Source organism: Lepidochelys olivacea, assembly GCF_965140295.1.
Source record: "Lepidochelys olivacea isolate rLepOli2 genome assembly, chromosome: 11".
Lineage (NCBI taxonomy): Eukaryota > Metazoa > Chordata > Testudines > Cheloniidae > Lepidochelys > Lepidochelys olivacea.
The window spans coordinates 70,887,878-70,910,844 of NC_140421.1; the positions used below are offsets into that span (position 1 = coordinate 70,887,878).

Consider the following 22,967-nt stretch of genomic DNA (forward strand, 5'->3'; position numbering starts at 1 on the left):
CTTCTGCACTTTAGTATGCATCATAGTGAACCATATACATTCAGGAAATTCTGGCTGTCTGCTAACAAACATTAATTAACAATTTTTAATTAATGTTTAATTAATTAACAAACAAAAATTCTGGCTGTCTGCTAACAAGCTACTGTATTCCCATATGCATGTAACAAAAAACTGTTAAAGAGCATGCATTAAAAATTAAATAGTTCAGCAGGGGACTTTTATGGATATCATTTTTGTGTACTCATAGATTATGTATTTTTCCTTGTAGGGAAAACCAAGTTTAAAATTTAGTACAGTGAGCCCAACTCAATATTTGTATACAGAACTGTATCCAATTGAGGATGTCAATAACAGGAGAGGGGGAAAAATTCTGCCTCTCCAGCAGATGAACTCTAGACCTCATGGGCATATCCAGAAGCTCCTATCTTCAGAATTTAGGAGGGAAATAAGAGGAAGTCAATATACAGCTATTAGTTTAATAGAATTTAGCCATACTGATATTTAGGCTTATTTCTCAAACAAAATAAAAGGGATAAGTTCTTTGTTACAGAAACTACAGTAAGAACGATTCTTACTTTTTACTCCATGTCATCAGGAACTCCTTGCCCCCTCAAAATGCTACCTTACCAAAAGGTATGATGGTTATAGCATGTCTGGTTCACTTTCTCCTTAAAATGCTTTTCAGGTTAAAATTAAGATCCTGGTACAATTATCAAAATGCCAAACTGTCAAAACTAAAATTAGGTGGTCCTGAGGTATGGGTTTCACCCTCTCTGCATTGGGGCTACTTTTGTCTTGGATGGATTCCACTAAGATATTGTTAGTTATTCAATTTGCCAACTAAAGTAGAGTTAACAAAAGACACATCTGAATTTTCAAAATGATTCAGGGAAGTAATTCTTGGGATCTACATGTTCTGATAACAGGCCCATTTATCTGTTTGTTTTTCGCTGTACCACAGAAGAAATACGTAAAGCCCTTGCCTCTTGAAGAAGTCATTAGAGTAATCCAGATTTCTGAGAGGGCTCGGCAGGGTCGCCTAAGGGCTACATTCATGAAGCAAATCTACCTGGAAGAAAAGAGAGAAAGACAAGCCAAACTTCAGGGAGCAAAAGGTCCAAATTTGGATGCTGCTGCACTACGTATTCAAAAGGTGAGTCTTGTTTCTGTCAGAACAGTGCTGGCAGAATTGACAACGTGTTTTGTTCACAAGAGCAGCATGAACAGAAATGAACCTCATGATACAGAACATTCTGAATTGGCATTAGCCTAATTGTGTAGCTGGTTGGAACCCCATTACGTGGGCCATTCCAAACAAGACTGGACAAAGCACTAGAAACGAAAGTAAAGGGAACAGACCTGCAGGGGCAGTCCTCTGATTTCAGTGGCCCAAACTGTCCTCTCTGATCCACACCCCAAGATCCAAGTGTATCACTGGTGATTCATGTGTTTGGGGAGTAAAACTTGCTGCTTTCTCTGGGGCAAAAGAGAGTTTGCCCCTAAATAGAAAAAAGCAACCCTGCAAAAACTGAGACAGTGTAGTCAGTGTGAAGTTGAGCGGCAGGCCATTTCTAGCTAGGATCCACATGGTGAATACTCCTGTGTGTTGGCAGGACCACAGAGCTCAGTGAGAGCAGGAATGGACCTAGATCTAAACAAGCTTTCTACAATTATGCTTTTAACATGTGCTGGAAGGAGGGGGAAGAGCAGACTTCAGAATTTGTTTAAAATAATACAGCAGATGGCAACCTGTTCAGGAGTAATTGCTTCAATTGTATATTCTGTTTTTCCTTCCTCTATTTGTTTTTTCCTGTGCCTCCTGCAGTAAAGGAAGCAGTAACAGGGCCCATTTATCTCATTAGAGTCATGTTTACAATTCAGGTTTGGCGTGGATTTACCCAGTGGAAGAAAACAGAGAAAATGAGAGAAGAGGAAATGATATTTCTGGGGATGGTAAGTTTTGCTTCCCAAAGAATATAAAATGCATTCAAGATTGTATTCTGTTTTCCCTTTGGATTTTTGTAATTTAACAGTAGGGGAGAACAAGACATTCATTTTCTAAAACTCTCCACATATTTTAAAGAGGTCTTTAAGACCAAAGAACTCAAATGAAATGACTAATGGTGTGGCAGTAGGACAATCTCACTTCTGCTATAACCTCTTATGATATACATTAGTGCCATATCTACTGCAGATGTGGAAACAGACAGACTTTGCTCCAGGATTTGGGGGATATGATCCAGGCATGGTAGAGCAAGGTACTCATGTTAGTCGGTCTTCTGTTCATAATGCCTCAGGACGCTTTATTCCTGAAGCAGAGTTGAACCTGTCAAGTCTTCTCCTCACACCATTTTGCAGGCCCTCTCCCATTGTGTGTGTGGTTAGGAAGGGGAGTAAAAAGCTGCCAAATAAATATATCCCTTAGGCCCACGTGGGAGGGAAGAGGCAAAACAGCACCTCAGAGCTCCTGGCATGGGGAGGCAAAAGAGGAAAATAAACATACACAGTGATCTTTTAGACCACGAGTGGTGGAGAATAGAAGGACAGCCTAGGGGAGTTTCCCCCTCTCCCATAATCAGGGAAGGTAAACCGTCTCCTCCCTGCAGAAATAGGAAGTATGTGTTTCCCCCAGCCTCTCCATGTCTCGGCTATAGAGCTTCTCCAAGCAACTGGAAGCAGCAGCTGATTCTACATAAGTCTGGTCTGTGGGAAGATGGGAAAAGTCAGAGAAGGAGAGGACACGAAGGAAAGCCATTCCCTTCATTCCTTGGAAACTCAACAAAATTCCATATTGCAAATTTGATCTGTCCTTGGAAGCAGCAACTGGTGCTCAGTAGCCTATGCATATTGTTGGTGCTGAATATAAGTGTGCAGTAAATTATAGTGCTCCCAGCAGCTAGCTGGGAGACGAGATAGAATCTCCCCATACCTTTCCAGCTGTCATCCATTCCCTCAAATGCATTTGTCCTGGCCCTCTCCACTCCGTAGTGTTTATTTTATATGACACAGTATTAGTGCCGTGCCCTCCAGGTCCCCTTATCTACTACAACAATGCACTGTTGGTACTGTGTTCAAATGACAGTCTTTTACAATACTGCCCTTACAGTAATATTCATTCTCATCATGTATTTTTTTAGATGTATGCATGACTTTTTGTACTCTAGAGCTATTAAAATATCATCTAAAACAATCAAAGTCAATATTCCATCATTGAAGCATACCTTCTGCTTGCCCCAAAACATGGGTTGGACAATTTTCTTATCCAACAGTGAAGTTATAATTAGGCAGGTCATTGCTTTATGAAAACTAAGTCTACCCCCAACAACATACAGAAAAAGAGCATTACTTAAGAATGTTCTTCAAAACCTAACCTACAGAAAGAACGTTGAATTGCCCTAAGCCAGTGGTTCTCAACCTTTTTCTTTCAGAGAACCTTCCCCACACACACACACATGCTATAAAAACTCCATGCACCTGCTCCTGCCACAACTGTTTTTCCGCATATAAAAGCCAGGGCTGGCATTAACGGGTAGCAAGCAGGGCAGTTGCCCGGGGCACACCCCACAGGGGGCATTGCGAAGCTAAGTTGCTCAGGCTTTGACTTCAGCCTCGGGTGTTGGGGCTTGGGGCCCCAGGCTGCAGTCCTGCGCAGTGGGACGTCAGCTTTCTGTGCTGGACCCTAGCGAGTCTAATGCGGGCCATGCTTGGTGGACCCCCTGAAACCTGGTTATGGCCCCCCAAGGGGCCCCAGACCTTTGGTTGAAAACCAGTGCCCTAAGCCATTGGTTCTCAATGAGGGGTACACATACCGCTGGGGGTACACAGAGGTCTTCCAGGGGGTACATCAGCTCATCTAGATATCTGCCTAATTTTACAACAGGCTACATAAAAAGCACTAGCAAAGTCAGTATAAACTAAAAATTCATACAGACAATGACTTGTTTATCCTACTCTATATACCATACCCTGAAATATAAGTACAGTATTTATATTCCAATCCATTTATTTTATAATTATATGGTAAAATGAGAAAGTCATTTTTCAGTAACAGTGTGCTGTGACACTTTTGCATTTTTATGTCTGATTGTGTAAGCAAGTAGTTTCTAAGTGAGGTGTAATTTGGGGGTATGCAAGACAACTCAGGGGGTACAGTAGTCTGGAAAAATTGAGAACCACTGCCCTAAGCTATATGAAGATGAATGGGAAATTCCTCTCTTATGGATTCTTTTCTAACATTTCTCCTGTGCAGTTCCAAAGAACACTCATTGTGGCAGATGAGGAGTGAGTGCTGATTTTGCTTTCTGTTGAATTCAATGAGAAAACTCCCCTAGACTTCAGCAGGGGCAGGACTAAAATGCTGGAACACTGAGATTTAGTGAACATAAATATTTTAGAAATGATGCCTTTCAGAACCCAAGGGATCATTCGCTGTTATATTCTGTATTGGTTACCTAAAAGTCTTAGAGAGGGCTCTAGTCTCTAGAAGATGATGGAGGAGTGGAGGTCACAGGTGTGATCGGGTATACAGCTGCATCCTCTTTTCACTGTGGCCTGCACACTGATAATGGGTGTGAAGACAGCAATATATTATACCCTATGGGAAAAACTATACATTCATGGGGACAAGAGGGCTTAAAACCTAACACAACGTCCAGATTCTTCACTTTCTGACCGTTTTTTAGGAGCAATAGAATTGATGTTTGCAACACTGTTCTCTATAGAGCCATTATTTGACATCAAATATCTAATCGGGGGAGATGGAGGAAATGAAAACTGCTTTGTCTTCCAATGTTTTCATATTTCGGATTTGTGTTTTTCCTGCATTTTTAATGTCACATTCCCATCTACGGCCTCTAAAGGAAACAAGTAGCAAACAGGCATCAAATCTCGTTGATGGATCAGCAGAGAGCACCAAAGGTCAAGCCCCTTTGATGTATGATCATGTCAGCCCTCTAAAAAATGATCACAGGTCTTCATGCTGTAAACATGCTGAATTTGCTTTTCTAATACTTTAAGACTTAGATAAATTAGAAGACATGGCCATCTATTATTTTAAGTCCATTACAGATGAGTCAGGACTTATACTGCAAGAAATATACATTCACTTTAAATTATTATTTTAAACTTATTTATAAAGCACTGTAATTTACAATTTGCAGAAGGAATCGAAAAACTTTAAATTATTAGTAATGACTTTTGGGCCATTCAGTTATATGGACCTAACAAGAATATACACAAAGATAGTCCAAGAGCCATCCTAACTGCCTCTGAATTAACAGTGCTCATGCAATTTGCTGTCAGTGCTTATGTCTCCGTGCTGACAGAAACACTTTTTGTCAGTTTTCTTGAGTTTGAGCCTATTTCTTATTTTACTTGATGACAGAGTAGAAGTCCATGTTCCAGAGATTTTTCTTGGCTCTAGTACAAAGTCTTGTTGTTATTGTTATTATTTATACCGAAACAGCATGATTCCCTCAGCACGTTTTTCTAAATCTCAGATAAATCATGATCTGAAAAACCTGCTTCATTTGTAAAAAGAAGCAGGCCTAACCAGGAACACATATATCTTTATAACTGTCTCCTGACTTGCTTCCTGGTCTTCCTCATATTCCTGCCATGGAGCTGTGTATTAGCAGCTCCACAGCTAATTCAGCAGTCAATGTTCCATTCTAAATTCTACGTTTAACCCACTCTGACTCTGGCATAATAATTAGATTGTCCTGAAAATGTACATGCCTCGTCCAGAAGAAACCTTTATTTTCTTCCTCCAGCCGTACTAAAGTTACAGGCCAGCCATATGCCGTGCTTCTGATTTTTTTAAAACTAGTAGCTAATTTCTCTTGTTTATCGATAACTCAAGAACAGCTTAATGTTAAGACTTCAGTCATCAGGGGCCAGATTCACCAGTGTGCTGTGGTTGGTTTGTGTTGGTCCAGTGATCCAAAGCAGCCACAAACCCAGCTTAGCTGGCTGGCTAACCCATGTCTGCAGCTGCTTTGTTTCACTAAAGTGGTGCAAAGCAGCCAGAGCACAATGCTAAACCTAAATCAATTCTTTTGCTAACACAGATGTGCCTTCCATTGAAATCAATGAGAGCTGTGCTCAGAATAGAGCCAGATCCTGTGAGGTGCTACGTGCCTCTAAAAGTCAGCGAGAGTTGAGGGTATCCAGCACATTTCTGGAGATTCCCATCTCCTAATAGGACTGGTCCTTAAGTGAGGATATATTGGGCTCCCCCTGTACTCAATAGTCTCAAGACACAGGCTAGCTTAGAGGAAAATCTGTTAACATAAAAAGTTATTAAAAATTATTTGCAAATTGACTAATTCTACACAAGTCTGGTCCATGGGAAGAGAGGAGGAGTCAGAGAAGGAGAGGGCAGGAAGGAAAACCAAAGTACACACTCTGGAAACTCAACAAACTTCCATGCTGCAAATTTGCTTTGTCTTTGGTAGCAGCAATTGGTGCTCGACAGCCTATGCATCTTGTCAGTAGAGAATATGAGCGTGGAGTAGCTATATAGGCACCCAGGGACTATTTGAAACCAGGGTTGATGTGTGGATTTCACTATGGATTGCATGAGATGAACGGCTCAATCCTGTAAGGTGCAATGCATGCTGGCCCCAATCTGGCAAAACTCTTCAATACATTTTTAACTTCAAACACAAGGAGTCAGTCTCACTGAAGTTAAGTACTTCACACGCTGAAGCGGTTTACAGGACTGAGGCCTTATTTGTTGGACATGTACATATTTATATGTTGTGCTCTGCTAGGCAACTTTGACACTCTGCTTTTATACAATCATTTATGCTCTTATACAAAGGGAGTCTAAGGTATAATATATGTTAATACACAGCTCTTCCATATAGTTTTAGAGGATTTTTTCCCCTCCTTTCATGTGGATTTTCAATTGAAAGACATTATGTGCTCTTCAGTAAATAACTATGTTCTCTCCTCCTTACCTCTTCTAAACATACCCTAATTTAGGCATGTTGGCTTGGGAAAGGGTTATATTTCTATCTGAGGAAACAGTCTGGAATTTCCAAACAATTTTTTACCCTTTGAATTCCTAATAAATATATAACATTTCAGCCCGTCCAAAAAAAAAAAATAAAGAATCAGTGTTCCCCAGAATAGCCTTCTGAGTAAACATTCGAGTCTGTAGCTAAATAAATAATTTGATTGGATATTGCAAACTGTATAAATAAGTAGAGCATAAAATAATTCTCCAGCTCCTGAAGTGGATAAACAGGATAGCTGAAGGGTGCCCAAAAGTCTGTTTTTATTAAACCTAAATCTAAAATGCTATTTTGGCTTGATTTATAGCCTACCATTATGTTTGAGAAGTCAGCACAAAGGGGGTTTTGTATTATTTCCCCGTAGTTATGTGTTTGCAAAATCTGAAGAATGCTATCCTAGATTTAATGTGATTTTTTAATGTGTTTAGTGTCAAACTTGTAAGATATTGGAAAGCAACACAGAGTCATCTCTGTTATTTTCTGCTATTGCTCCTTCTTTTTATGAAATTGTGCTAATATTTAAACAATTGGCTTTTACAATCAAAAACATGCATTATCATCTTTAGTAAAAGAAATTTGGCAGCATGCCTGGGATTAATATCTGAAATAAATACAACCAGGACTGTACAAGATAACATCATTATGAATAAAAATAAGGTTTTTTTTAAAATTCCACACCAAATGTAATGTTCCTTTTATCTTTTTAATAAGTACTGTGAGTTTCATAATGACATAAACTGAGCCATTTTCAGTATTTTTCTACCAAGACCTCCTACTACAAATAAATACCATTGTTTGAATGCATGTGACAATGACTTTAATTGGCAAAGCTATTGGAGTGAATCATATAGTGGCAAGCTTTAATGAATGTAATACATTTTGCTTTGTGATTCCGTTTTGTACCTAATTTGGGACTTCAGTCATATAAATTTATATGGTGCTTTGTATTGTGCTAAAATGGAAGATCTATGAACAAATGCTTAGTAAGATAAGAGACTTGTTTAAAATCTATTATCCATTCCTCCAAGCAAAATATATTGAGAAATACAGAAAAACCCTAAATAACCAATGATACAGTAAGCTTGTTAAAAGAATGTCCAGACAACCAAAGTTTAAAATTCAATAGAATAACTGACATGAGAAAAGAATAGACTTCTAGAAGGCTGAATCATGAACTCCTTTACTTTGACTAATAAGCAGTTACACATGTAGCCTCATTTACTTCAGTGGAACTGCTCATATGAGTAAAGGCGCCTATAATCGGGCTCTGAATAAATATATATTCTGCTGAGAAATATCTCTTCTGCTACAAAAGTGTATTATAAAACAATGTAAATGTGGAGTCGCTGTATAGGAACCCAGGGACTATTTGAAACCAGGGTTGATGTGTGGATTTCACTATGGATTGCATGAGATGCACTGCTCAGTCCTGCAGGGTTACTAGTTTAATGGGTATTTGTTGTACACAGCTCTGTTTAAAGAATACAATTTTGGAGAAAATTATCCAAAAGAGAATCCATACAGCAGAAATCCCACAAAAATGTGTGGTTTGAGGTCTGCAAAAAGAGTCCAAGATACTGTGTCCTGAGCAAAATACCTGATAATAAAAGTACAGTAAATTTACCTTTCAGGCACGATAGTCCTAAAATATTAAATAAAATAAAATATATTTATTTACTGAAATTACGACTATTTTCCCTCTTAAATGTAATCTTAATGGAACAATTGAAGAGCAGTTAGTTCCACAGCATGGGGCATCCTAGATGCAGAACTATAGCCTCAAGCATGTTCAGCCTGCCTGCACCCTTCTACGTGCTTCGTAATGAACAATGAAGCAGCCTGTGTTGGAAAGAGCTGTTGAGCTGACTAAGCATAAAGAGTGCGATTTTCCCACCTTGAGACGGTGGTCTGTACAAGCCAGTTCTCAAGTGAAACCCGTACCATTGAGTGAGCTTTCCTCATGTTGGCTTACCTTGAAAAATGCAGGGAACTTCTACTGCTCGGCTTTTTCTTTTCATAAAACCTAAATTCTCTTTAGAAAACACAAAGAACACAACAGCAAGCATCTCGCTCAGTGTACTTGTGACTGATGAGTTGGAAAAACATTCTTTTAGACAAATGTCCATTTTGCCTTATTAATTTAAACAAGGATTTTAAAGACAAAGCCCATCAAACATTAGATAAGCATTTTAAGTTAATGGGCCATGTAGTCCTATTTTCCCACAAACTCAGGAAGCTTCATATTATGTCCTATTTTTACAGCACCATCAATTATTAATATGTATACTTTTGCTGACAGAGGACCTCGCTAAAAATGTGAGTTTCGTTATCCAGTTCTGGGTCATTAACTATGGAAAGCTTGTAAATATAATGGTTTATTCACATGGGAAGCCTTCATTAAGATGCATTATTCTATAGCTGATGTGGCTATAGTGCATTATTGAATTCAGAGTCTCCGTCTAATATTTGTAATTTGTTTTTAAATGAGTTGCTGTTTATAAGGCGAGTTAACAAATTTGAATTTTGCATGGCCAGAGAAATTTCTTTAAGATGGAAAAATGCTTCTGCCCCAAGGAAAAGGTATTTATTAGTGTCTGACTGCAGAGTACCTCCCTAGGAGTCAAAAGCAACCACATTAAAAGCATTCAGAGAAACAACATAGAAAAGAAATTGGCTTTTGTTTTTAACATGTGTATTAAGTATATAGATGATATCTATGAAAACTTTAAGAATCCTGGGGACTGTCAATGGAATATTGATCTGGAATATTGTTTGGTAGTATTCAAAGATTGTCATCTGAATACTGCAGTAGCTGGGGTTGTTTGAAGTCATGTTGTCTTGGAGGACAGTCACCACGAAAGCAGGGCAACCCTTCTATCAGGTTAATGTTTACTTTCCCCTGCATCCTGGGACGCTCTAGGTGTGTATGTCATGCCTCATGTCTCCTTTGTAGTCCCCTGAACATCTCCCTCTTTGAAAGGAGCATGCAAAGAAAACTCTGCAGGGCTCACCCTGCTGGGTTCTCTAGGTGCTGCGTCATCTCCAAGGTCAGTGAGGCCTTTAGGTGGGATTTAGGAACATATGTAGGCCCCAAAGTTTGAAAATAGGTTTCCTGATACTATCTCAAACAGGTGACATTTAAGATGACATAAAAAACAAAACTTTCAATACAAAGAGAACAGCCTAAGGACCACAGAAACAGAGCTCCAGTAATGTACCATCTTATTGGCTTTGTTTCTTTATAAAGCAAGAGGACAAAAAAATTATTCTCTAATTCACAACTGTATCATCATTGGCAATGTTCAATTCATTTTTCCTTTCATTTCATTTCAATTTGAGAAGGCCGGAGATCCTAGTTAAAGATTTTGTTTTAAAAGTAGCTAAAATTTTTGTAACTAGTGTAAAAAACCAACATACTTTTGTGACTAGTGTAAAAAACCAAGATACTCAGCACTGTTTCCTTGTGTAGTCTGTCATTTTCATTTGTTAGCTGCCTGAGTCTTTCACAAAGCAAGAGTAGAAGAAAAACCCTTTTTAAAGAAAGTAGGGAAATACAACTGTAAATGCGCAAAAAAAAATTGGTTGTTGAACTCAGCAACAGGATGGTATATAAAACTATAGTGGGTTTATTTTTTTTAAAACTCACTTATGTTAAGTTGACACTGTTCTTTTTAATTGACCCAAGTGGTGGGGTTTCTAACACTTCACTTGGGAGACTATTCATATCTTAGGTTTCAGAGTAGCAGCCGTGTTAGTCTGTATTCGCAAAAAGAAAAGGAGTACTTGTGGCACCTTAGAGACTAACCAATTTATTTGAGCATAAGCTTTCATGAGCTACTCAGATAAATTGGTTAGTCTCTAGGGTGCCACAAGTACTCCTTTTCTTTATTCATATCATAGTAAGTCTCGATGCCAGGAGTTTTTTCCTTCATGTTCAGCTTTAATTTTCTTTTTTTATTTCATCCCTTCATCCTTAGTTTTACCCTATCAACTAATTTCTGTTCTTTGTTGTTTATATCCTTCACATATTTGTAAATTTATCATTTTGTCATCATTGTGATTAGTACTTAGACACCAAGATTAAATGAACTTTATATAGATTATGTCTCAATTTTACTTATTGCTTAGCCAAGGTGTACATAACAAGCTCTTTCCACCCCTTTCCTTTTGTGTCAATCCCTTTCCCTGCTAGTCATGGACCTAGGTTGATATATTGCTCTGTGTGAATATTCGTTGTGGTGCTTCTGCTAGTTTCCATATTTAAGCCAATCTGAATTCATTTTGAAAGATCCTGCGACATATTACTGGGCCTAATTCACCATGTGCTTTGCCTCCCCCCACCCCTTTTTTCCCCCTCAGTATAATTCCATTGATCTCAACAGGAGTAACCCAATGGTGACGCAGGTCTATTGGATGTATGTATGTAACGTTTTACTAAAAGCCAAATACGCATTACATGATTTTTAAATTGCAGTTCATCACTCTCCTCATTTTCCTTGAGAACAGAAGCTGGCTTGTATTTCTGACATGTGTAAACCTTGCAGTCTTCACTCACAAGCAGAATCATAATATGTGTACCACATCAGACTGCCATGAATCCATCAGTAGTCATTTATCCTAGCTCCTGTTGCTTCTTATTTCAGAATCTCTCTCCCACGCCTCTTCTGTAATTCTTGCTTATCTGGCCCTTCATATTTGAGTTAGCTCCGTCTTCTCCATAATGAAAACAAGCAAGCAGCAACATGTCATATCAACTGCTGCCTTTTTCCCCATTTAAATACACCATTTTCACATAAGTAATTCCTGTAATTTAATTTAGGAAATATTAAGAAAAGAAAGAAAGGAATCTGGACTGATGGTCTTAGCGTATATCATAACATCTAATGAAAGTAAATTTTATAATTTCCCCCCTTTTTTCTTTCATTTATTATCAAGACGTACAGAGGATGCTCACACTCTCCTTGGTATAAGTGGCACATATTGTTACTTTCTAATAAAATAGTACCCTAAGAATTAACAAGAGATAACAGAATAGTCCCTGCAGCAAGAAGCAGCCACAGCAGATCTCCCTGCCACTGGCTGCCCTTTGTATTCATAAAGTAGGAATTTTCCCACTGCCCTCCACCTCTTGCTCCTATAGGCCAGTTCATGGACTGGGTCTGCCAAGGCCTGGCCAGCTGGTTTAGACTATACGCTAACACACATTCCTCATAAAGAGAGACACTAAGTTGCCCCAGGTCAGAAAAAATGCATGTGTGGTTCTCTCTCTCTCCTCTCAAATCCTTATGCTCAGAAGGGTCAGAGGAGAACCCCTCTCTGCTCACTGGGAAATATTCAACCATAGCCCCAGATTCCTCCATTCATGGGGTTCACACCCCCAACTATTTTCCACTCACACTCCCAGTTCTCTCTCCTACCACCTTTCTTCTCACTGCTCATGGATGAAGAGAACTTTGAGACATAAACAATCATTCCAAATAAAATTACCTCTAGTGAGGGTCCAGCCAGAATCTCCTTTTCGAAAGGCACTCTCCAACAGGATACCCACTGTGTTGTACCAAACAGTACCTGTAAGCCTGTCTATTCACAGAAACAATTATGGCAATCTATAAGAGCAGGATGCAGTAGGGTAGAGTTTTGCTGGCCTAGCTACACAATACCAGGCCTGATGTTATTTCCCTGGCCAATACTTCTACTCATGTAGGTCGCCTTTGAGAACAGCACAGGGAACTGATCTGGAAAATACTTACTGACACAGTAGGAACACATTTTCAGTTTACACAATGGAAAATAAAGTCTAGTAAAGTTTTATTTCAACCCCACAGTTGATGTTTTTCATACTTCTTTGATTGCACAAATGAAAGACTTTCATTTGTATCTATCCTAAAATGCATACATAAAATCAATCAGAAAGCTGAGCTTATTTATTTATTTTTGTAACACTTTATTCTAACTTCTAAGCACCTAAAGTTCTCCTTGGCAGGATTATCTAATCATGGGAAATTTGGGGAGCTCCTTTTTTATTACAGTGTTTGGATTTTTATTTATGAATATATGTTTTACTCAAGGGAAGTGGATTTCCTAAAGGAGTTTTACCAGCTGCCACAGAATACCAGGAAACAACTGACCAAACAGTGCATATAAAAAATGTTAACTGAACAAATTAAAAACAATGCTGTCTAATTAAAAAGAACCACTGGGAAATCCAAACATTTGAAAATTCAATTAAAAAAATCTCTGGCACCCTTCTGACATGGATAAAGTTGGCATTTGCTGCACAGCAGTCTTCTCACCTGTCTCGTTGAGATCCCAGGATCCCACGCTGGAAGGATTGTTTTTGTACATAGCAATTTTGTTAATTAAGGTTGAAACACTAACAATAGACCATTGTGTGTATCCAGGCACTTTTTATGAGCAGGTTTTCTTTTTTTCTCTCTCTCTCCTTTTTTTAATTTTTCACACATAAAACGAGGCTTAGAGAACATGAGTATCAACCGAGCATTCCAACATACGTTAAATTTCTTTAATTTGTACCTTTTATTTTGAATCTCGTTCTCCCTTTTCATTTTCAGAACCCACCTCCTCAGTTCCAAAGGATTAGTGCTTCAGTAGCACGTGCCCAGAATGTGGAAACCAAGAGGTGTGAGGTCCAGGGGAGACATGAGACTGAGTACGAGAATGCTTTGGTATCCATCAAGACCCATCTGAGAGAAATAGAAGGTCCTGACATCAAGGAAAGTCTTCAGGAGCAGATCCGCCAGTGGTTCATTGAGTGCCGGTGAGAAGAAAGAAAATACTTGCACTGTAGCAATAGCATTTGCCTTAGAGGGCCTGATTCTGCCAGCATTATTCTGAGTAGCATCTTTAGTTCCAGTTGGACTACTCATAGAGGAAGGACTACTCGGGGTGAGTAAGGATCACAGAATCTGGCAGAGAGATTAAAATTCAGGACACGTTTAAACTCCACTTCAGTTTGTGTCCTAGCTTTGTGTCTACATCTGAATACTTACAAGGTGTAAGGTAATGCTTCCTGTTAGAATGTTTAGGGAATGAGAGGAATCGTCAAGCCTCCCATCAGACAAAGGAACAGGGATTTGACAGAGTGGATCAAATAACTGGTACTTAGATCCCTTTTCCTGCCACTGGCAGTGTCCAATAGCTAGTGTGAAAATCCCACAAGGAGCCTGATCCTCCAAACACTTAAGCACATATATAATTTTACTTGTGTGCATTCCTATTGACTTCAGCGGAACTTAGCACATGAATAAAGTTAAGCACCTACGTAAGTGTGTGCAAGCTCAGACCACTGATACATATGGACTTCTGAGCAAGTTCAGCTCAGGCAAGTATTCTTTAGTTGATGAAATTCTAGATGTTCAGCTCTAACATGGTATTATTGTTGTGAAGTAGCATAATAAGGAAGTACAAATTGCTTGAAAAATACTACTAATCTCCAGTACCAATCTTTGAGATCTGTTAACTAAAAGAAAATTCAGATTCAAATGGCAAATCCAGGGATTTATCAGTCGAGTTTCAACTGCTTTGCACACCTGTTCATGATTACTAATGTATGTTTTGCCATTTTGACTGTTTGCCCAATTTACATGACAAATGGTAGTTTAACTTCAGGAACTGTGTCATCTACATTCCTGGTCATATTTTGCTTTGTTGGTTGTACTTCCCTACAATGTGCCTTCATGTGGTACTCAACTGTCACAAATACAGGCAGTCCTTGACTTTACAACATTCGAGTTACAACAAACGGCACTTACGACGCTTCTACATTGACACCCTGATTCGACTTACGACTATAGGTTTCGAGCTTATGACGCTCGGTCCTACAATGGAATAGGTCGCAGTACCAAGTTACAATGTTCTGACTTACGACGCAATTGTAAGGAACCAGTTCTGTCATAAGTCCGAGGACTGCCTGTAAACTGATATCACCAGTGAGTCTTCATGTGTTTCTAAGATACAAATTTTCTAAATCCTGCTCTGCTTGTGTCTACGTGCTCCATGACTTCCTTTAGTTTCTGTTTAGTACATAACAGTAAGTGTGCGTATGAATTGTTGAAAGCCTGGAAGTTGTAGATAACTGGTGCCAATGATCATTGCATTATAGTGTTGAGCAGTTTTTCCACTCTTACTTACAATGAGTAGTACCTTTGAGAACAATGGGGCTGCTGGTGGATTACTCACTGAGAGCAAGAATGGCAGGGTCTGACCATAAGAATCTGCAAGAGTGAAGGCAAAAATATTCAGATGATAGTCTTCAAAAAGACAGACCTAAAAAGCTTGAGGAAGAGAGTATGTGGAATATGAGCAGTGAAACTAAATGGAAAACCTGGAATATTTTAAAGGACATTATTGATCTGCAGTACACTGAACATTATCTCAACAAAATAAAGTGATAAGGGCCTGGTCCTAAGCCCATGGAAGCTATGGTGAAATTTTACATTGACTTCAGTGGGCACAGAAGAGGCCCTAAAAGACCTGTGTATGTACCTGCTGAGTTTTAAACATCTGAAAATGAAAAGGGAATAACATTAAATATAGGAAAAGAAATTATAGCAGTCATTAAGGGGTCCCATCACTAAACCGGGTTTGAGATGCATAAACACTTAAAATCAGATTCTATAGACACAATGGGTGACATCCTGGCCACACTGAAGCAAATGGGAGATTTGGCATTGATTTCAATGGGGCCAGGACGTCACCCAATATTTTAGTTAATTTGAATCTGGTTCAGTGATATGGGGGTTGTGGTTGTGATTGTGACGCTGACAGACCAGGTGCCATCTCATGCCAAGTCCCCTGGGCCTCACTGAACACTTACAAAGGCATAGATGGAAACCACTCTGGCTTGCCTATATGTTCGTACTGCTGAAATAGATATTAGAGTTATATGAATGTCTTTAGTATTTTGAATTTCTGCAATGCTTGTAGGATGCTGCATGTATTCACCTTACTGATGTCTGTATCCCATGTTATAAGGCAGGGGTGGCCAAACCACAGCTCTTTAACACAACTAGTGTTAAAGTGTGCCTTGCAGAGCCGCCCATATCCCCATCCCATTCTCCACCTACCAGACTGGGGCAGGGGGAGCTCAGGGCTTCTGCCTTCCAGCAGGGTGGTGGGGCTAGGGCCTTCAGCCCTGCCGGAGGCACCTGCCAGGGCTAGGGGCTTCAGCAGAAGTGGGGTGGAAGTGACCCACTCGTAGTGTAAATGATTAGCCAGTTGAATGCACCATGTGAAGAGTTATGGGGAAAGAGTGTTCTCTAAAACTTCCAGTGAAGAATTTGCATACTAACCACAAAGTGAGTCTTTAGTCAGTGAAATGGATAAATTTTTAAACTGTCCCGTTGCAACTGAAAGTACAAGTGATAGTAGGAATTCCTCACAACCTGAGAAGAAAAGTAGTCATAGGTATGACCCTGCTTACTTAAAGTTTGGGTTTTCATTTACTGAGGACCAAAATGATGAACACAGGCTGCAGTGTGTCATCTGCAGTAAACTGTTAGCAAATGAAACCCTAAAACCATCAAAGTTATATAGCCATTTGGAGACAAAGCATTCTAGCTATAAAGACAAGCCTCTTGATTTATTTAAACAAAAAAGCAAAGATTTGGAAACATCACAAAAAACACTTGAATGTGTATCTACTGCCTGGGAGCAAGCATTGCATGCCTCTTGCCTTGTTGTATACCCCATTGCGAAATGTAAAAAAGCTCGCACTGTCACTGAGGGGTTAATTTTACCTTCTGCTATTGACATGTGCACTGAAATGTTGGGTGAGTAAACTGGAAAAAAATTAAAAACAATCCCTATTTCCGATGACACAATACAGAGAAGAATTTGCGATATATAAGAAGAAGACATCAAACTACAAACAACTGATCATTTTTCAGTAAACGACTGTTTTCTTTTACAATTAGATGAATCTACAGATGTCTCAAACTGTGCTACCTTGGTGGTTTATGTGAGGCATGTATGGGAAAGTGATTTTCAAGAACAGTACTTGTTTAGTGCGGATTTGCCTATTTCTACTACTGCTGCTGATATATTTGTTACACTAGCTAATGACTTGGAGTCGGTGGGATTGAGCTGGTCAATGTGTGCTGGTATTACAAATGATGGGGCTGCTTCAGTGACCAGTAGGGAAACTTTCAGGAGCTGTTCAAAGAATCCTTTTGAAAGCATCCAGTGAAACGTGGGACCACAGTTTCCTGCACAGGGAGGCATGAGCAGCTAAAGACATGTACCTGAGCATCACTAAACTCTTAAAGATGTTGTCAAAACTGTGAATTACATCAAACAAAATGCCAGGAATTCACAATGCTTACAAGTTTTCAGTCAGGAAATGGGCAGTGCACATGTACATCTGCTTTACCATGCTGAGGTTCATTGGCTATCCTGTGGTAAAGTGTTGTCTCATGTATACAAACTTAAAAGTGAGTTGGCAGCTTTTCTTAAAGAAAAAAAGTGTCACCTGGCAGAGCACTTCAGTAACAACACATGGCTTGCTCGAATTGCATATCTGGGAGATGTATTCGATCAGCTGAATGATTTGAATTTGTCTGTACAGGGCAGAGGGCACAATTGCTTTGAGTAGACTGACAGAATTGCTGCATTCAAAAATACCCTCTCCCTGTGGAACAAACATGCTTCAAATGATAGGATGGACATGTTTCGTAACGTGTCTCTAGAAACAAAATAATGGAAATATTCTGCTAGCCCAGAAGCACTGAAGAAAATTATCAGTAATCGTTTAACTAAGATTAGTTAAACACACAAGATTCTGTGATTACTTTTCAGATGAGCAACTGAAGGGAGAAGAATGGGTACAGGATCCATTTGAAGTTGTGTTGGAAAACATGCGTCTACCTATGAAGCAAGAATCTCAACTGGTCGAGTTATCTTGTGATCGCAATATACAAAGAAAATATACCGAAATGACCCTTCCCCAATTTTTGTGCAGTGCTCCTGGAGAATAGCCTTCTCTTGCTTTCCATGCTATTGGAGTCATTTTGCCTTTCAGTACAACATATTTGCATGAAACTGGATTCTCTGCCTTGACTCAACTGAAGAATAAAAGCAGGAACAGACTGGATGTTGAACACAACCTTCAGATTGTGCTGACTACAATTACACCAAACTTTGATAAACTCATCAAAGAGAAGCAAGGTCAAGTTTCTCATAAAGTGGAACCTAGGATTTATTATACTGTTGATAATGTGTTCCTCTTGATGTTGATTTCTGCTTTTAACTTTCTGACTGTTGAGCTGCTTTAACTTAGTATCATTGTTGTTGTTGTTGTTACATGTAGTGGATAATAAATATTTTGGGGGCAAAATACTAGTGTGTTTTCTACTTAAGATATTTACTGGGTCAGGTCTGGCCATCAATGTTTATAAATGGGTCCTGGTCCAAAAAGGTTTGAGAATCAGTGCCCTAAAGGACATATAAAGCTTGCATATTATAGTAACTACTTTCATCTTTTTGAACCTAAGACTATATCTCATTTGCATATGTATGTTTACCTGCTTTAACCTTGTAAATAATTCTCTTTTCTTTTTCCTAGTTAATAAACCTTTAGTTAGTTTATTATAGGACTGGCTACAAGCATTTGGTCAGAGATCTAGGGTACACTTGAGCTGGGATGACTGGTCCTTTGGGACTGGGAGTAACCTAAATATTGATGTGATTTTTGGTGTCAAGGACCATCTATCACTAAGTCCAGCTTGCCTGGCTGGGAAGATAGATCGGAGTACCCAAGGGGACTGTCTGTGACTCCATGTTAAGGGGGTTATGCTTGAGAAGTTCACACTTGATACTTGGCTGATGAAATCTAAGTATAGAACACACAACCAGTTTGGGGTTCATGCCCTGTTTCTTGACAGTCTGCCCTGAGGTTGGCACTCACAGTCTTCAGCCACTCCATAAGTGGTCTTCAGCCACTCCATAAGTCACAATGAATTATCTGCCCTCCTTTTTGCTCTCTATGGGAGGCTTCACGTAACTGACCAAAACAAGCTTCCCACAGACATATTCATTTCCATCTAAATAGGTAAGAAGAGAATCTGCAGATTTCTAAACATGGAAGGGTTGTGTAACATGTAGAGCTAAACTGTTGGCATGATGAACCTTCTAATAGTAGAAAAATTTCTGTGTCCTGTTCCTTGCATGCCTCACTGATCAGAGGCTGAACATTTGAAGTGCCAAGATTTACGTTTCTTATTACATGCCAGGATATATTTTTAATCGCCTTAAAATTAAGAAACAAGATAAACTTTTAAATGTTGCTTATAAATTGTCCTTTAACTAAAACTTTTGATTGATTTTATGATCTTCCATTGTCTATTAAAAATCCAATAACTGAAGAAGGTTTACAAAGGTCCTTTTCTTTCTGATAAATTATGTTACATATACTAAAAAAATAAAACCCAAGCTTATTCATTCCTCCCATGCCTTATATTCAATTGGCAAAGGGTGTGACAGCACGTACAATTAGCAGGTGTTGTCTTTCAAGACAGCTGTTATTGTATTATAAATACAATGGGCAGATATTGAATTTCCCCACTTGTAAAAGGCAGTGCTGCTATAAATATTTACCCTCTTTCTTTGCAGAAAAGACCAAGCGTGGCGTCAGTCATTCTTAAATCCAAGACAGTTTTTATGGGGATAGAGGTCCTAATAAACCTTCCCAACAGAATAAAATAAATGCAAAGGTCTGTTTTTTGCTGTAGCCCTGTCACTGGGGTCTTACTGGAGAATTCTACATTTCTTGTTTTATAACTTCTTTCCTTTTATGATCCTGGCTTTAGCTCTGCTATGCATCATTCTGCTTATCTATTTGTGTGCTTATTTGCCTGAATCTGTACCTCTCTGCCGGGTGAATCATTTACTTGAAAATTTCAAAGCTTCTGTTTTGTCTGGGTCCTGCGAACCACCCTGGAAAATAAGGGTAATTGTTAAAAGCTTAAAATCATTTAAAGAAGTATAGCCACTCACATTAGAGAAATGCAGTGTGCATAATGGTCTCTTATTTATCACAACTGTCCTTACGAATTGTGGAACAAGGATACAAATATTCCAAACTTAATAGCATCTGTAATGAAATCCCTCCCAGTTGTTCCAGGTTTCAGCCACTCAACTCCCAGAGAAGCCCCCACACATCACATTGACAATGCAGAGGTTTATGTTGTTATGGAAATTAGAAGTTACATAACTAGGGCTTCGGTTTTATTCAAGATGTAGGAAGCATTTTTCTGCAAATTGAGTCCTTTTGGGGTTTCACATGCATGTGCACCATGAACTAACTGCCACTCTTCTCTCTCCATTGAAAAGTTTGCAAAAAGGTGGGGAGAGCAGAAGCAGCATGAAAAATAGTAAGGAGTCCGGTGGCACCTTAGAGACTAACAGATTTATTTCAGCATAAGCTTTCGTAGGTAAAAACCTCACTTCTTCAGATGCATGGAGTGAAAATTACAGATGCAGACATAAATATACTGACACATGAAGAGAAGGGAGACACTCTCCCTTGTAATTTTCACTCCATACATCTGAAGAAGTGAGGTTTTTACCCACGAAAGCTTATGCTCAAATGAATCTCTTAGTCTCTAAGGTGCCACCGGACTCCTTGTTGTTTTTGTGGATAGAAACTAACACGGCTACCCTCTGATACATGAAAAATAGTGTTTCTTATATGCTTTTTATTGCTGGTTTAAACCTAAAACCACAACCCTGAACACAACAGCAGCACTCGCTTGTAGTTCTTCAAAGTAACTACCTCTTAGTGTGTGATAACTGCAAACCCAAGCTACAGTCAGCACTAAACAGTCAAAAGACATGAAAGAGCTCCTGTGTACGTTGAATAAAAAAAGTAACACCTTTGTCAAATTTCTTGGGATAATGAATTTAGATTCATTTTGGAAGGAAGTCAAGATGAAAAATCAGAACTCAAGATGAGGTTTTTATTACTTGAGATAGCCTCAAGAGTCACAAGGGAGAGCCTAATATACAGGATTGGCTGTAATATATCTTATGCCCTCTAGCTGTAACAAATTATTTTGTGAATTTCTTGGAGGATTTATATGTCTCGGCTCAGTGCTCCAGGGAACATTTCATCAGTGGCATTGCTGACCTAATAACAGGGGAGCTAAGTATTAGCAACTTTTATGTACATGTTATGTGTTATTCCCACAGATTTGGGGATTGCTTTTCTGGGGGAAGGAGGCAGCCAGGGATAAATGTGCTCTCATAATAGGCTTATACTTTACTGATTAGCTTTGAAAGATCCTCTTTCTCGGCCTGTTGACTTGAGTACTGTCAAAATGAACCATCTGAGCTTCACTGTGAATGAATGAGACTCATTTTAAAGCAGGCGGTTCCTGTGTTTTATTGATTCATTTTAAGCATTCCTGACTGCCAGCTCAGCCTTTGATCAAGAGGGGAGTAGAAAAGAAATAGGAGGTGATCACGTTATATTTTCCTTTTTCATAAGACTGTTTTGTTGGGCTGAGATTAATGCCAAGATGCTTGTTCACAGGACTCCATGGGAAGCAGAGAGGGAGGAACAGAAAAAGGCGGGAAGGAGATGAATGGAGGAAGAGTTTTTTCATACTGAAAGTCAACAGACTAGGGAAAGCATTTATTTGTGTAAGGCTGGGGCTGCCATATTACATTTCACATTCTGTACTCATTACTCTTTCTAAAGGTAATTTTACTGTTTGTGAAGGGTGCTGGATGACAGCTTCAGCAACTGAAGTCCTGCCCACGGGATGGAGATAGCTTTGAGCCGTAGTAATGCTGAGCAGTGGCCCCAGCACTGTACCTCATCGCTGATTTGGAGTAACTGCTTCTCTGGGTCCAAGAGGACATACCCGTTCTTTCAAGCAGTCTGAAAAAAGCCTGACTTCTTGGTACACCACATCGTCAGCCCTGGCTGGAATGCTCTAGCTATGAATAACCCATGCAATAGGATGATAGTACACAAAAGGCAGAAAGCAACTAATAGCAAAATAGCTTCTCCGATTTTTACTATAAAAAACATAATTAAAAAAAGACAGCTGTTTAACAACAGGCTGCAACCTGAACATCCTGAGGATGTCTTGCCATGAGATAAAGTTGGAGGTCAGCCTGTTCATCGCCGTCATCTCTCTTTACAACTGTCTGGTCACTACTCACCTCCCCTGGTCCGCCATTTAGTATTACTCTTCTATAGGAACCTTTCCTAGCTTGCTTTTCTGATAGCTGGCCCTTTAAATTCAGCAGACACAAGATTTGAATCCTCAAAGAAACCACCACCTCCCACTCTTCCAGCTTATAAATATTCCCAGTATGTCCTTCGCTCTGATTGAGGAGATGGTGGCACATACTCACAGGTCTTTGGCACCACATGCATGTGCCAGCCCATACAGAACCAAAAATTCAGAGCAAGGCTATTGAAGAAGCCATTGCCATGTCCCCTCAGATCTGTTCAATCATTGCAAGTGATGAGGACACAACTCCCTTAAGTCCTGTCTATCAATTGGCAGAGACACAAAGCTTGTTGTCTGGGCAGCCTGGGATGTTACTACAGGTGTATCAAGACAAATGCAATAGCAGTGCAGAGATGGTTGTGGCTCCATGGGTATGATCTGTCACAGGAGGTTTATAACTGAGGGCCTTCCATTCAAGACACTGGATCTGTTTAAAGAGCAGTTGGAAAATTTCTCATTGACTTGAGAACAGGATCAGATTTTTCTTGTAAGAAGGCTGGTACAGGAGCAGGGCCTGTTACGGATGTCCTCAGAAGTCTTTCCATGAACTGTGTGTTTTGGAGAAGTAGAAATCCACACACCAGAAGATGCTGCCGGTTCCCTGAACCAGGTACATCCTTTGCACCTGCTTCAGCTACCCAGTGAGTTAGAAGATACACCTGGAAGCCTGTAACTCACCTCTTTTTGT

General features: G+C 39.4%; 1 protein-coding gene across 1 annotated transcript in view; it reads left to right on the forward strand.

Annotated features, from left to right (window-relative positions):
- Positions 1–22,967, forward strand: part of DRC11 (dynein regulatory complex subunit 11) — a 160,049-nt gene that overhangs the window by 24,740 nt on the left and 112,342 nt on the right. The window contains exons 4-6 of the mRNA XM_084643329.1: positions 962–1,153; positions 1,882–1,953; positions 13,592–13,797. Coding sequence (XP_084499455.1) covers positions 962–1,153; positions 1,882–1,953; positions 13,592–13,797 — 470 coding nt within the window. The remainder of the gene's footprint in view (positions 1–961; positions 1,154–1,881; positions 1,954–13,591; positions 13,798–22,967) is intronic.